This window comes from Megalobrama amblycephala, linkage group LG5 (assembly GCF_018812025.1).
Source record: "Megalobrama amblycephala isolate DHTTF-2021 linkage group LG5, ASM1881202v1, whole genome shotgun sequence".
NCBI lineage: Eukaryota > Metazoa > Chordata > Actinopteri > Cypriniformes > Xenocyprididae > Megalobrama > Megalobrama amblycephala.
Genome location: NC_063048.1, coordinates 23,345,823 through 23,367,442, shown reverse-complemented (window position 1 = coordinate 23,367,442; position 21,620 = coordinate 23,345,823). Strand labels below are relative to the sequence as shown.

Here is a 21,620-nt window from a genome sequence, read left to right as displayed (position 1 = left end):
CTCTGTGTGTTAACTCTGTGTTCACCTGCGTCACGTGGCTACACACGTGGTAGTATGTTTTTAAGTGGTAAGCATTAACCGGATTAAAAAAAACAAAATAACCAACATGAGAAAATTATGTCGGTTAGAGGTTCTGAATTTCGGTTTCGATTACTTTTTGATTAATCATCCAGCCCTATGTGTGAATATGAAAGAAATAATGTGTGTGTGAGGACAGTTTTTTACGAAAGCCTGTTTCCATCTAATTTCTCAAAATTGTAACTTTACTTTATTCCACACAATTGCACATTTACATCTATAAATTGTGACTTTACTGCATATCTAGCAATTGTGACTATTTTTTTAGGCTAATCATATTAATTACCATCATGTGGCCGACACTGTAAAAAGCGATACCACTGTGCAGCGTTTACCTCAGTAAATTGACCGATCTCTGAGCTCATGCCAGTGAGTGGAGGCAGGGCTAAATAGCATATTCATAGATCCGTGTATAATAAATGAAGCAAGGGTGTATGGTTACATTCAAGCTATTTTAAGGCATGAAGTTTTTTTTCACATGAAAAAAATTTTTTAAATGTGTCATTTTGGTGATCAAAGAAGAGTTTTAAAGTCCCCGTGAACCGGAAGTTACAAACGACTTTTCTCCAGTGTTGTGATGTATATCCAAGTGAAACGGAATATTGAATAGAGGGCAGGGTTTTACTTTAGCGCTCATCCTCTCCATCTCTCTCTCATAGCAGACTAACAGTTGCAGGGGAGTGGTTTAAGCATTTTCAGCCCAAGCCGTCAAACTGATGTCATCAGAGAAGGGGCACCGTTGCAGAGGGGAGGAGCATTTTCAGATTTTGATTAAATATTAAGAAGCCAAACAATTTTTTTGTGTGGATTGACTTGCACGGATGAATTGTTCCCCACAAAACTAGCAATTTGAGCTAACAAAATAAATAAGTTCAATTTTGATTTCATGTGTACTTTAAAGTGGAACTCAGTAAGTTTTGCAAAGCTCCCCCTACAGGTTCCTTCAGTGAATCACATTGTCGTAAATACTCCAAGCGCAGCTCTGGACTACAACGACTACAACGCTCACCAGCGCAGTAGTTTTGCAAATACAGTACAAGAAAGAGGAGGTGGGTAATTTGCAAATACAGTACACTCGATGGAGGTGGGTAATTTTCGAAATTGTCTTATAAAGTCATAATATATACATTGTTTTTGAATTACTGTAAAGCATTTTGTCACTCTCGCGTGAACGTGAACATGAGGCGAGATTGTGTCGGGTCGATGCAGCTCAACTTGCAAGTGCTGTTTTCTGGCGTAGACGTGCCAGAGCAGTTAGTGCTCGCCTCAAACACACCACTACAAGTCAATTAACCATCGTAAGGACTTAGAAAACTATTTATGAAGGTAAAAAAAGTCACTTAGTTCTGCTTTAAGGGATAAAATTATTGACTAAAATTATTGACTTATTGACTACAGGGGGGCTTTAACTTTATTCCCCACAATTGCAAATTTATTTTTCAAAACTGTGACTATTTTTAAAAATTCTGAATTGTTTTCTCACAAATTCCACATTGTATCTCATAATTTTGCCAATATATATTATGTGGGGTTTTTTTAATTATTATTTTAAAAATGTATTTTAAACTTTTTTTAATGATTTTTTGTTTGTTTGTTTGTTAGTTTTTTTACTCTATGATGGAAATGGTCCTCCATAGGTTTTGCTTTTCACAAAATATAATGGTTAGGTACAGTCAAGCAGCTAGTCATTCATATAAAAAACAAAAGCAACTGTCATAACCGGAGACTGTACTAAAAGCCCACCTTGGTGAATGCTGCGTTTTACTAGAATGAGGCAATGTGACTAAATTTGACTTGTGACATTTAGCCAACATGTATCAATTGTTACATTACTTACCCTCACACTCCCAATATGATATAACCATCATCAACCTATAATTAAGATGTTTGTGGGAGTGCATATTTTTCGGACCTGTTCAATTTATAAGACCTCTCCATAAATAACTGATGTTTTAAAATAACAGGTGGGTTGATAAGCAGCCTAAGAACCAGCCTAACAACCTGTCCAAAGGATGAAAAGAGATCTTATTGACTTACTTCTGAAAAAGGAAAGCAACACAGACAAGATGAATGAGGTGGAGACAGAGCAAAGAATTAAGGAGAAATCTGTGATCTTTACAAGAAGGGAGTGTCAGAAAGATCTGACAGCATCCAAGATGACCATTTCTATTTCCTGTGGCCTAGAAGCCAACTAGTTCAAATGAGGGCTTTAGAAAGGCTTAACAGGAGAGGAAGAAAGCAGAAGGGGTGAGAAATTGAAAGGGACGGGATAAAGAGAAGAGAAGAAATAAAAAGAGCTGTTTAGAGGACTCTCAATGTGACACTAAAAACTGTTTTCACACAAGATGTGACATTTCCCAAGTGATTTCCCCTTCAGGTGAAACTATTTCTCCAAGTCAGCACTTTTCCCCCAAAAAGCACAGCAGGACACAACAAGGCCATTTGCCTCTTGAATATTAGCTTGACTCGTCATAACAGGAATCTGCCATCTTGCATTATTGTCTCTCACCAAAAACAAATAAATAAACTGGTTCATTGTCATGCAGTAGCTCAGGAGTCTCTCTCATGCAGACACACCGGGGGAAAAATAAACACTTCATCCTCTACAACATACACACACATATGCACCTCTGCACCCACACACACTGACCTACTGTGAATGATGTAGTCACACAGCTGTAATGAGTAATTAGATGTAATGCCCATGGCGGCACAAATGCAAGTGAGATAAACACACAGCTGGGTCCCCACAATACACACTTTCACCTGATCCATGAGCTCAAGCTGTGTGTCATTTCTCCACATACATGATCTTAAGTCATTTTATTGACTGGTGGGTAAAAGGCTGGAACTATGTTATGCCAAAAGTGTATGTGTGTTGCTGATAGAGGAGATTAAGTGGCTGCATGTGACTGTGGGTGTGCACTTGTGTATATTTGACAGGTGAGTTTCTTCTCAGTAGGGTGAATGTGATCTAAAGAGCAAAGTGAAAGGTCATCACCACTCAACTGTCACTCAAAACCAGGGAGGCTAATCGATCCCAGAGCCCCGGGAAACCAGACAGAAGTGCAATACTCAGCGTCCTCAGGATGGGCAATCATTCTCATCCCTAAACACTCTGGAGCCGGATTCAACAAACATTTTTAAAGGGTTAGTTCACCCAAAAATGAAAATTCTGCCATTAATTATGTCATGTCGTTCCAAACCCATAAGATTTTGTTCATCTTCAAAATACAATTGAAGATCTTTTTGATGGAATCTGAGAGCTTTCTGTCCCTCCACAGACAGCTATGCGACTACCACTTTGACGCTTCAAAAAGTTCATAAAGAGATCGTAAAAATAATCCATATGAATTGAGCGCTTTAGTCCAAATTTTCTGAAGAGACACGATTGCTTTATATGATCAACAGTTTGACTTTAGGCTTTTATTCACATATAAACATTCATCAGCTCACACATCAGTTGTGGTAAACAGAAGCTCAAGCATGTTTGCTTGATGCGTGCAAGAACCAATGAGGTTCATTCTCGTGTGTTACACAGCACATTTGAGCTTCTGGAAGAGGTTTGCTCTCGCATGTGAAGCAGGTTCGGTTGAGCTTTTGTTTATGTTCACTGATCGATGTTTATATGTGAGTAAAAGCATAAATTAAATCTGTTCATCATATAAAGCAATCAAGTTTCTTCAGAAAATGTGGACTAAACTGCTCAATTCATATGAATTAGTTTTATGATCTCTTTATGAACTTTTTGAAGCATCAAAGTGTCAGTTGCGTAGCTGTCTATGGAAGAACAGAAAACTCTCAGAATTCATCAAAAAGATCTCAAAAAGAAGTTTTATGGGTTTAGGACGACATGAGGGTGAATAATTAATGACAGACGTTTCACTTTTGGATGAACTAACCCTTTAAGAACAGAATTCTGCTATTTTTTTCTGATTTTCTAACTTAAAAGTGCCCCAACTATGCTTTTTCTTATATCATTTTTTTATGATGTATGTTAAATAGCTGTTTGTAAACGTAAAATGTCTGCAAAGTTTCAAAGATTAAAGTGCACGATAAATGGAGTTATTGTCTCCCAAAAGAAAGAATCGAATTGCCTGAAACCAGTTGTCAGTAATTCCAGTCTTACTTCCTGTACAAGCCTGCGTAGGTTTGTAACACATTTGCATAATGCCAGCCTATGGACTTCATTGGCTGCCTGCGAGCAACGTCTACTTGACCCGCGCTCAAACACTGTAGTTGTAGCTGCGACCTAGAAGTGTTTGGTTTGTGTAGTCAACGTATCAAGAAGATGCTGTTTTCTGCACTGCGAGAGTGAATCCACTTTGCATGCACTTCCAAATGATGAGTACTCAGGCTTTAAAGTAAAACTAACACCATCATTACTGTTCATATCACTGTGAATACAAGTGCTGAGGAAGCCTCCAGAGCTGAAATTCAGATATAGTAGTGGGAGTTGTTTCCAACACGTGCTGTAAGCGGTAGACTAATCACAACAGACTGGGTCTTCTGACCAATCAGAGCAGTGTAGGCTCTCGGAAAGTGGTTTAACGAGACCGAATCCTTGATCAAACCGTTTCAGACACTGCAAGAAAAGAATGTGATGCTGCAATGTGCAAAAGTGTTTTTTGACCTGTAAAGACCTATTGTAGAAGATAGTAGAGAACAGTGACTCTTGAACCTTGAACCCCTTTTCGCGTCGGGAAAAAGCAAACTCAGCCTAAAATCAGCCAAGCTTAAATAAATTACCTTTGACAAGAAATGCAACAAGCAAACAGCACAGTGAGTGTGAGAGTTGTCACCCAAATAAAACAAAATGTAATAAAGTTACAAATAATTGCATCATCACACAATCGGTGTGTGCATTTGAGTGGAATATGGTGACAACTGGCCGGGTTGCAAAACGTATGACACACAAAAGCTAAAGTAAGAACAAGAAAAATAGAGCGCAATTGAAAGCAAAAGACCGCTCCCTTTTAAGGCTCTTTAAAAAGAAGTTTTTAAAATACACATCACATTAAAAAAATGCAACATCAATTGCTGAACTCCCACCAAGCCAGCTGCACCAATAGTAGTGTGCATAATTATAACGATTATAACCTAACTTTTGACGTGTTTTTTTTTTTTCATTGAGTTCATCAGCGATTCTTCAAGAACTGCCATACAATTAAATAACACCAAAGCCTGTGATTTTCTTCTTCAGAAAATAAACTGTTCTTAAAAAATAAAAAAAATTGATTCCAAGAACTGCAGAAACATTCTTACAAATCCTTTTCATAAGAAATTTCTCAACTTCTCAATAAGATTTTCATGAAGCCGGCCCCTGGACCCTTTCTGTAATGTGAGATATGTTAATAACTGTTTTTAATATTAATCCAAGTAGCCATGATTAAACTGAGGATTTGCTTATATGAGGAAGGCAATGAAAATGTCTGAACTGGACAGATGATGACAGTTGGCCTTCATGCTTGATAACATAAATCAAGTCCTGCTATAGTCATACATCACTGTCTGCTGATCCAGCTTGCCTGTGTGACACAAACACCCTCAGCATGTTACCACATATGTCCTCTGTACATTTCCACTTCCACTGGATTCTGATTCCAAGAGGTGCTTATTTAGTTTGTTTGAAAGGCGAAGAAGAAGATTTAAATAGAAATAAAGACAGAGAGGAGGAAATCAACACTTGAAGGCCCTGGAGACACATAAAAAGAAATGGAAATCCCACACTTGCAGCTATTTTACTGGTTGATGTCAGAGCCTCACAAGAAGGTCCACTGCTCAAGCAAACGGATTGGACAGAAAGATAAAGTAGAACAGTGTGGTTAATCGATTACTGAGAAATCCCAGTCATTCACTCACCTTCTTGTACTGCCTGGAAGGGGTTGTTGGGCTCGATAAGTTTGATGGAATGGGTAATCCTCTCACTCTGGAGGATGTCGTCATTCAAACTCAGGTCTGAAATGGCAAGCTGAAACACCTCGTCGTCCCGTATGGCGTTCTGTTCAAAAATAGCTCCTGTTGAATAAAACAGAATGTATAATATATATCTTTCTCATTGAAAGCCATTTCACAGTTTCATACCAAACTTTCATATCAATCTTGTGGGCAAAGATAAAGGGAACGCAAACTCATAATGTGGGTCAAGCTGTTGAAACTATATAGAGAACGCACCATATAACCATCAGACACAATTTACAGCAACTTCTTCACCTGTCAATAGCCCACAGCACTCTAGGAGCGAGTTCAGCACCATGGAGAGCGCAATCACTGGAAATGCTGTAAATATTCTATATGCATCCTTAATTTGTCAAGGGCGTTGTGCAGTCTGTGGAAACACGGTGGGTTGTAAGCCTACGGGAAGATCTTTTATGTCAAGGAGATCTTATACGTGACTAGGTGCACCCGTGGCGAATTTGAGCTATTTTTATTGGTTGTTAGAGTTCGCAGAGTCCTTGAAAAGTCAAACAATTCAGAAAGTGGACAGGCCAAGCAAAAAAATGAAATGGAAAAATGAATAAAGTAAGGGAGTATGCTCTTACTGCACAGCAACTTACAAAATACATTTTAAAAAAAAGGATATGAAGGATTGATTTGAGAAAAAAAATTAATATCTTGCTGGTAGATTAGCTTAAAGCTTCCACAAATGAAAACAATTGGCCTAGCAACAAGATGAACACTAATGCAATATTAAAATATTAGTTTAGATACCATTAATTTGCAAACTAAATGTTTTAAATTGCAATATTCTGCCAAAGTTGTGTTGATATGAAAAGAAAGAGACTGGAAATTATACATTAAACGTGGTTTAAGCACTAGTCTGTAGCCATGGCCAATAAAAATTGCCATAAAATATTGTTAGAGGTCATTATTATACAAAAATATTCTGTTCAATGCCACGATTGACCTATCAGATTCAAGTATTTCAGAGGGCCATGTACTAAGCAGGGTAATTTTTTATTCATCTGCTTTCGGATTAATCCTAGACATAATATTGCACAGAGCAATTTAAACATTGACTTCACACGACCGAGTAACCCATAAAGTTCTGTTTCACTAACAAGTCCATGACACTTGGAAATACAGCCCAGTATTAAATCAGAATGTGTCTGGATGCAATCAATAAGGCTGATTTGTGCAGGACTATAAACAGTGACCCATCGATGATATGACACATTGAGATCAAGGCGACAGTGATAAAATGCACAGAGCAGCCGGCTTGAAGTGCCAAAGGTGTAGGAGAAGCAAATAGAGCTTTATTTATTTACATGCACGGTTAGCCATCAACAAACAGCCGCTGAGGCCTCATGTCGTGCAATGAGGCAACAAAAGCACACTCATTTTAATCACTTTGCCAGCACATGCAGGTCAAAGACAAATAAGGATGTTTGAGGTTATAAAAAGAAAAAACCTGCTCTATTTGACATGAACAAAATGTCTTTTCATTAAAAAAAAATAAAATATAAAATACTGAGGGTCTAACAGGGACCCCTCTATTTTGGTTTTCTTGTCACATGACCACAAAATGGCCTCCTGCATGTCACTTACACCAAACTAACTTTGGCAGACAAATATTAATAATATTTTAAATCAAAATATATTCACTTCTTAATTTTAAGGATAACGAATTAGGCCAAATTATGCCAATATTTCTTTTTTTATGTCTTTTAAATTTTATTGTCTTTTTGAATAACTTCCAGAAAAAAAAAAAATAATTAGGGTTATCTCATTTGCCTGTACAGTACACAACTAGACAATAATTATTCTATACCCAGGATAAAGTTATAATCTATACCAAGGATAAACAGTTATTCAAATCATTTAGACCAGATTAGATAAAAACCTGAGAAGACTACCAAGTGCTCGACTACCAAGTAGACTACAAAGTCATATCATGAGATAATTGCATGTTTGTTTATTGTTCAATAAATGTCAATAAATAAAAATCAGTTAAATTGTCAGTGTATCTTATAACAGTGTCTATGCTTCAACATATGGGACTTAAAATCCACCCTTTTTAAAACTAAGCTTTAAATCCAAATTTTAAGTCATCTTGGTGGTGAGGAGAAGAGTCAAGCGCGCCGGATGGTGGAGAACATCCACTGCATACAAAGAAGAGCTTCCCTACCAAGAGAAGAGCACCAGAAGCACCAGATAAAACATCAGAATACAGCAAGAACCAGTTTTATTTATCCTAATAAATTCGCACATTTCTCCAAGTGACATATTTACGGGTGTTTTCAGCCAATATTCAAGTCAAAGCAAACCAATCACGTTCCCAGCGTAAGGTATCGTGGTGGACTGAATGCAGCATCTGACACAAGGCTGCTAAGCTTGCCAATACAAACGACCGATAAAACAAAAGCGTCTGAGAAAAGGGTTATACGTTCTACAATAAGTAGACAACAGCACAAGTTGAAGTTCAGTTAAGAAACAGCGAGCGAGCACGTGAAGATACTTGTCGCGCGCTCAGTATCTTACTGCACAGAATTAAAATTGCTGTCACGTTCAACAGAAAGTTCAGGCTTCAGGCTGGGGAGGGGTGGACTGGAGTTAACCCTGAAAAAGACCGATAATAGACGTCTCGATTTGATTATACGTGTATCTAAAATCATCCATGGACCCTACGCGTTCGCCACCACCTGAAATGCACTTTGTGGACCTGTTTGCTAATGTTTCCTGTCAAGTTAAAGCCATTTATCAAATGCCAAACTGTTCAGGGGAGCGAATGTGTCTTCTATCAAGTACAATTTGCACGCTTTAGACTTTAAAAAGCGATGTACTGAAAAAAAGTCGTCCGTGATTCAGCTCGTCTGTCCAAGAACGTGCTTACCGATGTGAATAATGGAGTCCGCGCGAGCTGAGCGGCACTGCAGGATCCATAAGGAGAGGCTGATCACGAGCAACTCCATCTCCAGTTCTCGCCCGGGTGTATCATCCACGCCTCCACGTCGTTTCAAAAAATCCAGTTCCAGAGAGAAAAAGAGCTTGCGCGAGAACGACCACTATGGAGGAGACCAAGGATGCGTCACTTCTATCTTTCTCCGAGCTCTATTAAAATTGAAAGTGAGAAAGGATATTCGCGGGGAAAAAATAAGCTCTCAAGGGAAGGAAATCAGAAAAGGAGGGGTAGGAGAGCAAGGGAAACGACGGGGGTACCACGGTCAGAGGCAAAGCAACGGGTCCGCGCGCTCCAGCTCTCACTGTGGTTTGGATACAGCTAACTGCAGCGCAGAGAGAGACCCTCTCTCTCTCTCTCTCGCTCGCTCTCTCTCTCTCTCAACCTCTCTCTCTCTCTCTCTCTCTCTGAAAGCTCGCAGTTTTTTGCGTTTCGCTGATCCACGTGACCAAAGAATCGAAAGATCGGAACGGTACGGTAAAAACCAAGGAGAAATTAAATCTGCGCGCGCCGGAGAGAGTCGCCACAGCGGAGTGGGCGGCGGGAGGTCTAGCACAGCCGTGAGCGCGTGAAGTTCAACCGAGCACCAGGAAGAAGAATTTCCTCAAATATTTAATTCTAAAAAAAAAAAAAATCTATTGAAAGACAGACACAAACCCTCACTGATTTTGAATCAGGGCTTAAAGAAAAGTTGGTAATACGGACGCTTAAAATTCTCTACAGAAGTTCGCCGCACTAACAGCGACTCCAGAAGTGGGAGAGAAGAAAAAGGCGACCTCCGGCGCTCCGTTTATCGGTGGATGTTTTGCCTGGTACTTTATATAGACCCCGCTAGTACACTGAAAAAGAAAAGAACCACGGAACGAAGGAAAACAAGGGTGAATGAGACTGAAATGAATTGTGAACTGTGAATTGTGAATGGCTGACTAACGTCGAATCTATACAATGGCGTGTGCGCATTTTTACAACAAAAAAAAAAAAACATTGCACAAATAAGGTGAGTCGTTTGAACGAGTCTGGCAGGTCATGGAACGAATTCTCCAACATATAGAAACCACGAAAATGCGACTCAAGTCACGTTTCTTGCAGAAATTTGCCAGCATACTTTTCTGACATTTTCCTTTATATAGGATGAAGAATGATAACCTTCACCTTACAATTAAAGGATATTTCTTGAGACGACACTAACAGAAATATCTCTTAATTGTTTGGTGAAGGCTATCAGGTCGTCAGCTTGGATCACTCGGACCTGGACAGCGCCACAGCGCCCCTATGGTGACTCGGACGAACTGCTGTCGCGAGGCTCTCTGAGAACCCTACAGATTAGAAATTAGGCTAGTTGAAACGGCAAAATTCATACTTTTGTATGCAATGAATGTATTAAAAGGTCATTGACATGATTTTCAGGTAAATGTTTATAGTTTTTCTTTTCAGCTTCATTTCCTCAGGTAAATCTTAATCATGTTTCATCCAATTAATTTGAAATAATATAATACCATTTGAAATACCATATTGGCTAAATGACAGAAAATGAATGATGCTTAACAAAACAAATCTTAAAATAGCAGATCTAGTTCTAGTAGAATATTTTTTACCCCCACAGATTTATTCTTCATGTGCTGAATCCATCATATAAAAATCCAAATATGTTGAATCGAATTACAGGAATGGGAATTAAATTGACAGCATAATACATAATAAAATGATTTCAATTCATCCCTCTTTTTTTTAAAAGGGAACTTATAATGGAAGTAAAGGAGGCAAATACATGCCATACATGTTACAATGAAACTAGTGTGAATAAAATCACCATATATCCAATCTTTCAGCTTTATTGTTATGGCAACATAATCCTGGCAACTGTTTTTACATTGTTCTCACAAGCATACCAAGAAAGGAGGTGATGTAACTTATTTGCACGGAGCTGAGCAGGAAGTCTGTCAGACCGTTGTCTTGAATCAGCAAAGGACATCAACTTGTCTCCTTTTTGTTGTCTGCACATATTTGAAATATCTGATGACAAAAACAAGACATGCTACATCTTTACCTGATGGACTCTGTTGATGTACTGGAAACACCCATGGGAATTACATTCAGTGATGAATATCTAGATGTTCATCTGGATACAACAGTAATCTCACTGCAAAAAAAAAAAAGAAAAGAAAAGAAAAGAAAAGAAAAGAAAAGAAAGAAAAAAAAGAGTGAATTTGGACTTTACATGTGAAAAGCATACACTACATTCCAAAGTTTGGGGTTTAATTAATACTTTAATTCAGCAAGGAGGCATTAAATTCATCAAAAGTGACAGTATAGACATCATAAGCACCTGATACTTTTGCAGATGGATATGCGGTTGTAATCTGTACTAACGATAATGAAAAGCTTCCCTGTGTTCACTGAAGCATGTGGTGAGCACTGAATCCGATTCAGCACTGCTGATGGTTAATGTGACCCTCCATCCTTAAGCCTTAAGGTTGGATTAGTGTACTAATCTGTGTTTTGGCTCCACTGGCTACACACTCTAGTTTTACTCTGGGTGTTAACCTAACAAGATAGAACAGTGTGTGTCACAACTTATTTGGTGAATACTAGACTCGTGCCACTGCAGGCTCTTTGTAGAGGGGATGGAGAAAAGGGCAAAGAGCAGCCAGAGACCAACAATACACCAAAACAGGATTTGTATTATCTAATTTAGAAGCACCTGTTCCAAAGGATTATGATAATTGTAACTATAAATTTCAAATAGAATCATGCAACTGGAATTTCACTTGAAGAAGATTTTGCAGTAGTTTCAGGTTGGTCACGAAGCATTGACCAACAGAAAGCCGCTGAATTTAAAAGTGACTTTTGTATGAACTGTGCTTCATACATCACTATTGACAACAGACTATGGCCCTTTTTTGCTTGAATTTTTTTGTTGAAATTCTGAAAAATGTAACCACACATATAGACTGGACATTTCTAGATTTATAACAGGGTTGCACATAACAGGTGAGCATGTGTGGAAAAATAAATTATGTGCACCAGAAAATGTGGAGGGAAACGCTTCTGAGTAACAACATTTTTGGGGACAGGGACACGTTTACTTACTGGAGTAGGATTTTTCTCCATCTCTGGCAGAAGTGGCCATAAATTTAGGCAGGGCAGATTCTGGGTATTAGTGCTAGTTTAAGGTAACCATTTTTAAGATTTATATTCTAATCGCTGAATTCCTCAGAGAATTCTAATGTCGTTATTCAGCCTAAGGATGGCGCTCTAATGATTGACAGACTTTAGTACACATTGCTTCCGAATATTGTTTTAAAATATTGCAAGTTATGTAGTAATTCCAGTGAGAAAAAAGTCATGCCTATTCTCAGAACAAACAAAAAACACAACAGAAATACTGAATATAAAAGCTATTCACATGAGCACGTTTAAAGGGATAGTTCACCCAAAATCCGAGATATACTTAAAAATATCCAAGGTTTATAACGGTTGTGAATGGCAGGCCAAATTCTGAAGACAGACTAAGGATATTTTTAAAAAATATCTTGGATTGTGTTCGTCTGAAAGAAGAAGGTAGTCGTATACATCTAGGATGGCTTCAGGGTGAGTAAATCATAGAATAATTTTCATTTTTGGGTGAACTTTGGGTAATTTGATACGCTACTCCACATACGTAGACATGCCAACTAGTTACTGACCTGATACGTTCACCTGAAGCGGACTAATATCGCCTTGGTCTTCTAGACTAGAGCGAGGTTTGGGTAAAGCTGCGGTCACACTAGACTTTAAACCTGCGAAATTTCATCGGATGCTGCAACGGTCGTGATATGACGTCACGGTCTACAGCGTCTTTTTTTATAAACGTGAATTCAACATAACGTAACACATATAATAATACATTCAAAATGTAAAAAATATACAACATACCCGGCTTTACTGCAAATATATAATTCTGTTAATTCAGCCAAAAGGTCATGCCGTGGCCCGTGACGAATCGATCTCATTCTGGTCGCACGTTTTCCTGTGATGCGAATTCGCAGGTCAGAGTTCACCAAACTTTTGAACTTTGGAATGCAGCAAAAAGTTAAACTTTTCCCACGAGCTTGCGTTTCCGGTCTGACGAATTCGCACGCTTATGAATGGAAGTCAATGGAACGAAAAGTGCAGTGTGACCGCACCTGTGTGTGTACCTATAACGTGAAAACAGCCGGGAGTACCTCAGGGATGACGCATTTTTGTAGGCAAAACCCGGAAGCGAGTTAGCATTTTAGGGCTTCCGGTTCCAACGCCGTAAAGTCTATGGGTTTTTTGAATGGGTTTTTGCTAAATCGCCTGAAATAAGGTCTGTGGTTAACAAAGCCTCTAAATATTTTCACGTTTTTTATCTATGACATAAATCACACCAGTTATAACCCGCTTGTGATTTTTTAAACCTTTATTGTGTCTTAAAAACGGCGGTTGCTAACAAATTGCTAAAAGGGACTACTTCCTTTGGCGGGGACTTTATACGTCATCATGATAAACAGGACATTTGGACTGCATTTCTCATGAAAAAGTGGATAAGTATTAATACACAGCACAGATCATAATCAGCAAGCATGTTTTTAAATAATGTTGTTTTTTAAATACAGTTTGAAGAAGCTTGGTGGTGACGACGTTGATCCGAGCGATGCGATGCGACCACAAAGGGCACTTTCCAGGGTACCCGCGGGGTCTTAAAAGCATTGAAAAAGTCTTAAATTTGATAATCTAAAATTAAGGCCTTAATAGCCTTGAATTTGGTATACAAAGTCTTGGATTTCGTTACAAAGGTCTTTTTATTTTTTTTATTTTTTAACTTTTCCTAGGATTAAGTTCATACCGTAACAAAATGAACTGTTACTAGTGTAGGCTAATTAAAAATTCATGCAGCGTAATGTTGAGTGCACCTCGCGCTCCACGTCATAGCAGTAAGCGCGAAAGCTCGCGCACCCGTTACTATGGTTACTAGGCAAGTGAGGTAAATTACTAGAGATGAGCCGGATACTCGGCTGAAACGAGTATCCGGTACGGATAAAGCACTTCTGCCGAGTACGAGTATTATACGAGTAATACGAGTCAATATCTGTGCTCGGATTGAATGAAAATCATCATTGGGTTGCTGATTGTGTCAGCGTTCTGTGATAGTCTAGTCCAGTGGTCTCAAACTGCCGGCCCGCGGGCCATTTACGGCCCGCAACTGATCTCAAAAATAAAACATAATCCGGCCCGCTAAATTATTATTATTATTATAATTATTATTCTCTAGTACGCGTCACATACGCGGCCGCGCCGGCATTCTCCTTCTTTCCAATGCGCTTTCGCTCCCGTGGCGTCTGTCGTTGCTATGCAACCATGAGCCGCGCTCTCAACCGCGTCGCTTCTATTATGAGCGCGCTTGCCTAAATTACAGTAAAAGCACTCGACTTTAAGTCACGAGCGTCGTTTTAAATCACCGAAACGCGTCCGATGCTACCATGTCAAGAAACAGAAGAGTGTACAAATGTATTCAAGGTTGTATTTGTTCTGTACAGTGTTGTTCAGTGCAAGATTTTAATTTTATTTAAGCTAGCATGAAGTAAAGGAAAACAGCCTACTTCCACTAAATGTTAAAAACTAATAATGAGAGATTTTTATTTTTTGGCAAAATAAAGTTGATATATATAGCTTCAGTTTTTTGTTTATTTCTGACCCCTCCATGGCCTCTATGAGTGTTGCTGGTTTTGTTCCTAAATTACAATTTTTTTTTATTCCATGCACCTTGTTGGATGTGAGAAGTTGCACCAGACTATTGCAATTAATAGTATTATATTAGTAGTATTATATTAGTATATTAGTAGTATTACATCAATTACATTAGTAGTATTACATCAATTACATCATAGTATTAGCCTATATAATTATATTACACTCTGTAACAATGAGAGAGACACTGCTGTTTACATTTAGTAGGCCTATGGTAAATAAAATATTTATAGTATAGGTATAAAAATATATGCCGAATTAATTATTTTCTAGGGTTCAAAATTTATACAGATTTGACATTTTCCCCTCATACTTCTGTCAGAATGGGTACGAAGTTGGCATTGAATTTCATTTAAAATGGTATTAAAAAGGTCTTAAAAAGCCTTGAATTTCATTTGGAGGATCCTGGGGGTACCCTGACTTTCACTTTCACGATCAAAGGGGCAGGGGCTCTAAACAATAAGACTAAATGTGTTGAGCTATTTAAAAATATTTAGTTTTCTGTCTATAAATATATCAAAACAGTTGTTCAATTGTCTATTAAAAAGTGTAATATATTAAAGCGTCTTTGGTGTTTCCATGGTTTCTACAAAATAAAACCGAGGGTAACACGGGTATGACGCGATTGACAGGCGACTCCTCACACGTCCCGGACCCTTGGTTAAAATTTCAATTTTCTCACAATTTACACATAGTTGGAAACATTTGGGATGTTGTAAGTACTCAAGTGAACAAAATATATAACACTGGCCTAGTGGTGTTTGGATATTTTACTGCAAATATATTACATATTGCACATTTAATATCATGAATAGGCCTACATGCCTGCCGAATCCATGTGCTACATTTTAATATAGTAGGAAGAAATATTCATCAGTATATTCAGCCTTAAAATGACAGCAGTCTAATATTCCTGCTGTTATCTGTCATTAATGTTAAAGTCCACCTGAAATCAAAATTTATGTTTTTTAGCTTTTAGTATGAATATGTTAGCCTTAAGGTTATGAATAAGCTGGTGTGTTCCAAAACAATGACAAAATTCGCATTTAGGAGAGATAAGCATTCAAAACTTACAGTCTCTAACTTCAGCATCTCATCAGATCTTCTATCCAATCAAATGCTCTCTAGAATCTGAAATCCCGCCCCCTCCTACACTATTAACAAACACTGATGCTGCAGCTGAAATCGGTCATTTGTTCACACATTTACTAGTTTCTGCATGGTGAATGGCACATAGGGCACTAGAGAGTAGGGAACGATCACAAATTGCATAATGAGAGAGTAGGGAACGATCAAGACAGTGTAAATATGCTTTCCATTGACGCGAATGAAATCAGTTTTTGCATTAGTATAACGTTAACCGCCGCAGCGCGAGCACAGTGCTCTGGCCCAGGGACACGAGAGCACAGAGCGGATCATGTCCGCGAGTCGGCTCAGACCACGAAAGGTATCGGACCCATTTGAATACGCACAGAATGCTGTATTTTAAAGTGATAAAAAGGAGATTATGAGGATAAATGGTTAGATATTAAAAGGAAACAGAGGTTTTACTAAGTTTAACGGTTCTAGCCGAGCTGTGATATAAACGAAACTCTATTGGCTATTTAAAAAAAGGGGCAGGGCTGTTCGATATATCGCTGTCTTCCTGTTTCATTTGAAATTACGTCAACACATTGAATAATGTTGCACGTTCCAAGACACTTCAGTGGGCCTTTAATAAAATAAAAACATCATCATCATCATCTACCATGTTCGAGAGAAAAGAAGACAGTGAGGAGAGCAGTCAGGAGGAAAGTGATGACGACAACTTGTAGGATAAGTGTGCTGCATAAAGTGTGAGTACCAAGCTGCATCTCCGGTGCTCCCTTGAGAACCAGACCAAAAGAAGTTATATGCACTCCTGTTTATAGATCACAAAACCACCATCTCAAACCACTCATGAGCCACATCTGTTTCTATGTCAGACCAGACTTACTTGCTCTCATGCCATTCTAAATCATGTAAAAATCATTAAGATGATAAACCATGACAACAAGAGAGCATCAAAAAGACAACAAGATTGGCTTTAGAGTGTAAGATCAACACATCAGATTCAAACCCAATAAAAGGGACATGAGAAAACAATCCACAAAGATGAAAAGAAACAGAGAATATGGTGGGAGATGAGGTGTGTGAAGCTGCTGTCTGACCACTTGTCAAAGATCTCACGAGTCGTGATATGTACATAATTAAAGCTGATCAAAGGGAAGCAGACATGTTTAGTGCCCCCAGCTCCCCTCCAGCTGTAGCCTCATTAGTACACTATACCATAATGAGAGAATGAAAACATTACTGCATATCATTACCATTACACAAATACACAAGAATCTCAAACAACATATTAAACAGTCACAAAGTAGCTGATTAAAATTGAATTGAGGCTAGGCGGTGACTAAATTTTTACATTTATTGTCTTATTTGGGACGAGAACATTATATGCGGTATGAGGGAACAAAAGATCAAAACAGCGCAAATCATTGCAAATTACAAAGGAACACGACAACAAAAACAGTAGCATTGCTTAATATAACCTTCAGCAATGAGGACATACAAAACTCACCCCAATGAATTTATTGTCTGAGCCACTTATTGTGTGAATTATGTGCTTCATAACATTTGTTCAAATAAGCCTATTATGTTTATATCCCATCATGCCATCTGTAAAATAACGGCACATTTTGTTTATCGCACAATGGTTTCAGATAAAAAAATACGTCTTTAAGTAGAGAAACACGGTTTATGCCACGCTTCAACCCAATGCCTACCATACACTCAGCTGAGATGCTAATTCACAAATAAGATGGCCATTATTTGATTTTAGTTAGACTGGGAAAGTGGGAATGTGAATGAACAGTAAGCATAAGAATACTACAAGTCGCAGTGGATAAAAGCAACTGCTAAATGACAAATTAGTAATTGGTAACCAAACACACTTAAGTTCTCTGGAGTCAGTTTAACAGGAAGCTTGTCAGCTCTTGTTAGGGTATTAACCGCACCAGCACAGCAGTTCATCCACGCACAAGGCGTGCCGATGGGATGCGCGAGCAGAGCGGAGATTGTTGTCACATGTGCTCCAGTCAACGACCATGCAGCACTAAAGCAGCTGTTTGAGAAAGAACGCATAGTTACCCTCCACCTCCTCTTCAGACGACAGTGTGAAGTTGTGATTTAGATGAAGAGGGACTCATTTCAAGCTCTCAAGATTTCCTGGAAAGAGCAAATAAGACCTGGCATTTGAATAGCTCAAACATGCATGAACGCCTGCTGCCAGGTACCAGGGCCATTTTTCCAAACGATATGTCAAGAATTTATTTATTCCAGCAAATGCCTTGCGCATCCCAAATTCTTGAAGCTGCAAACAAAAATTAATTATCGTAAAGGTGAACTTTTTAGAAACAATGGCAGATTCTTTTTTAATTCTTTGAACATCTGTCTAGAACATTATATATCATCTGTGTCTTGTTCTTGGCCTTTGAAATACATAGTGTAGGTATAAATCAGAACTAGTAGCAATATTACCATCAACCCTAGTCTCGCGTAACCAGACCTTTATACTGACGGCAGAAGGTCTGGACTCCATATCAGCTTTCATGGGCCAAGGACCACCCAGAGGCCGTCTGACTGATATGTAAAACAACCAATCACAGTTCGCTTTGTTCCGCGATGTTTAGAGGTGTGAAAACGTAACATCGATGTCCCTACAATAACAGACCAGTGTGTAAAACGCTTGGACATATTTTAAAGAGTCTATGCCACAAACTTTACATACTTAACATACTTTTGAAAATCCAGCATTTAGTTGATGCTGATAAGCGTTCATTGTCACAGCTGTAAACACGTTGTTCTTGCATGAGGGGGTTTGGCTTCACACAATTTTTGTTTTCAGGCAAGAACGGGACACACAGACTTCATGTAGAATTCAACCAATCAGGGCAGCGTTTCCCAAAAGCATCGTAAGCTTAAGTTGATCGTAGCTCCATTGAAACCAATGGCGCTACGATCAACTTAGGCTTACGATGCTTTTGGGAAACGCTACCCAGATTGACATTTCAAACAACATTTCCTGAAATCCTGAAGTGTTTCCAGTTAAGGGTGAATTCCAAACGCCATTTTTGCACCCTTGAAGGGTACTTTGGGAGGAGAATGCCATTTGTAGTGGCGTTTCAAACGAAACTGAACAACTGAATCCCTTCACGAAGGGCCCTTCCACAAGTCCGCAAAGGGAACATGCGATGGGCACTTCAAGGAAGTAATTTAAGTAGGGCTGTCAAAATAACGCGTTAATTTCAATTATTAACTGAGAAAAAATAACGCGTTAAAAAAAAACGCAGATTAATCCATTCCGTATTGACCTTTGAACCGGAGCCGTTCTAGCCACCATTCGACTGTAGAATGAAGGAGGGAGATGACTGCTGCGCTGACGGACAGAACGAGCAGAGCTCCTCCCTCGTGCGCGCGAGCTCTCTTCTTCTTCAAAGTAAGCACCATCTTTGCACTCTCTCTACCTCACACATAATCATCTAAATCAACTGACACAATGCTAAAAGTTCGTAAGACCGAATCCATGTTTCACGAGGCGCATTCGGAGAATGTTTTTCCTGATTAACCGCTGGGTGTGAATAGTGCTCAAAAGAACATCACCTCATCTTCTCTGACAGGCGCCCTGCACGTGCAGCTGACATAAACCACACTTTCAGTAAACAAAAAGAAAATCCTATCCAGTGGTGAAGTGTTTTCTGTGTTGACAAATCTTTTGCGATGTCCTAATAACAGTCGCGATTCGCACGCAACGCGTCAACGTCCGCTAATGTCCGATTCGCGACCTAATGACTCATTTGAACAGATTCATTTTAATGAATCATGACAACAACTGATCTGTCCACATGGTCTATAATGAATCATTTACTCGAACAGCTCTGAAATGAGAACATAAGTGTGCTTACCCCATTTAGCAAGAGTGGTTAGTAAAATTAGCCTTAATAATCCACAATATTTTCAGGTTATTTAAATGACAATGTGTAGTAAATTAGGCCTACCTATAAAATCAGTTAGTTTAGACTGGAGTGAGGTGAAACCAGAACAAAGCAAGTTGTTGTTAGCAAGGTGCATTCAATTGTATATGGTAGAAAATTATATTATTAGATAATATAACTTCTAAATGCTACTTTTTAATACTTTTCCGGTTTAGCAAAAAAGCATCTTCTCTTACAAAGCTATAAAATCACTTTTTCTTTTTTTTTTGCAAAGAGGGCAAGAAAGAATTACAGTGAGAGTGACGGGTACTTTATTGTCAGTATCAGGCTCGCAGATCATGTGGGTAGTGCACTTTTTACTGTTTGTGTGGATGACCATGTCTGTCACCACCGAAGACCATTTTTGACCCAGGAAAAACCCTGCATTGATTCATTTGAATTGAAATATTTAATACATTCACAACAAAAATTATGTATGCGATTAATTTTGATTAATTAATCACAGAGTATGTAATTAATTAGATTAAAAATTTTAATCGATTGACAGCCCTAAATTTAAGCATTTATGGTCATGTGACCCAGCGTGACAAGTCCTCGTGATTCATTTTAAATCTAGATATGGCAAGAGAGTGTGAGTTAACATATACACAGAATAATTCAAGTTGATTTGTTTCATTGTGATACATTACACACATAAGTTTAAAAGAGTTTCATAGGTAAGAAATGTGTTTAATGCTTTATGTTTAATGCTTAACTTATAAAGTTAAGAGCAGATAGGCAAGGCAAGGCAAGGCAATTTTATTTGTATAGCACATTTCATACACAATGGTAATTCAAAGTGCTTTACATAAAAAAGAATAATAAAAAGAGAACATAAGGAATAGAAATAACAGTAAAAACAGAGAATTTTGCTATCTGGATGGAAGAGCTAGGAAGTCTCAGGGAGTTTGTTGTTGTTGTTGTTGTTGTTGTTGTCCATCAGAGTGGATCTAAACGGATCTATCCATCAGAGCGGATCAGAATGGATCTTCCTCATACGACAGGACTGCTACCTGTTAAGGCACCTCAAACTGATAAACACAGTTTCAATCTCCCCTTTTGCCAAGACACCTCAAACTGCACCACACAGCCCTAATCCCCCTTCCGGAGCTATCTTATCTATGCAACGCAGTTCAAATTTCCCCTTTGGAAATTTCCCCTTTGGAAAGTGTCCTGACTGTAATCCAGAGATATCTTAACCATGCACTACAGCTTAAATTTCCCCATGGTTTGTCCCCTTATCCAAATTTACCAAATTTTAACCTAATCACTTTCTTCCTAATTCTCCCAGCTCTTTCAACCAGACAGCAATATTTAAAATGCATTAAAAGTCAGAATAACAAGATGATACATAAAAGATATAAAATACATTAAAAATGAAATAAAAACAGGAAAAGGAATTAAAAGAATAAAAAGATAATACGTATAAAATAACGTGCAAACAGTTCGGACATAGCACAGTGCTCAATCAGCAAATGCATAGATAAAAAGATGTGTTTTGAGTCTGGATTTGAATGTGGCTACTTGTTGGAGCACACCTGATATCTTCTGGAAGCTGGTTCCAGCTGCGGCTGGCATAACAGCTAAAAGCAGACTCTCCCTACTTTGAGTAAACCCTTGGTATTTCTAAATGACTTGATCCTGATGATCTGAGTGATCTGTTAGGTTTATATTCTATGAGCATATCTGCAATGTATTGAGGTCCTAGACCATTGAGTGATTTATAAACAAGTAACAGTACTTTAAAATCAATTCTAAATGCAACTGGAAGCCAGTGCAAGGACCTGAGGACTGGTGTGATTTGTTCATGTTTTCGGGTTCTGCTCAGAATCCTGGCAGCA

General features: G+C 38.5%; 1 protein-coding gene across 1 annotated transcript in view; it reads right to left on the bottom strand.

Annotated features, from left to right (window-relative positions):
- The window catches only part of grid1a (glutamate receptor, ionotropic, delta 1a), a 342,488-nt gene extending 332,123 nt beyond the window's left edge, over positions 1-10,365 (bottom strand). The window contains 2 exon segments of the mRNA XM_048191329.1: positions 5,941-6,096; positions 8,912-10,365. Of these exon segments, the coding sequence (XP_048047286.1) occupies positions 5,941-6,096; positions 8,912-8,990 (235 nt within the window). The 5' untranslated portion in view covers positions 8,991-10,365.
- Between the last annotated feature and the right edge of the window lie 11,255 nt (positions 10,366-21,620).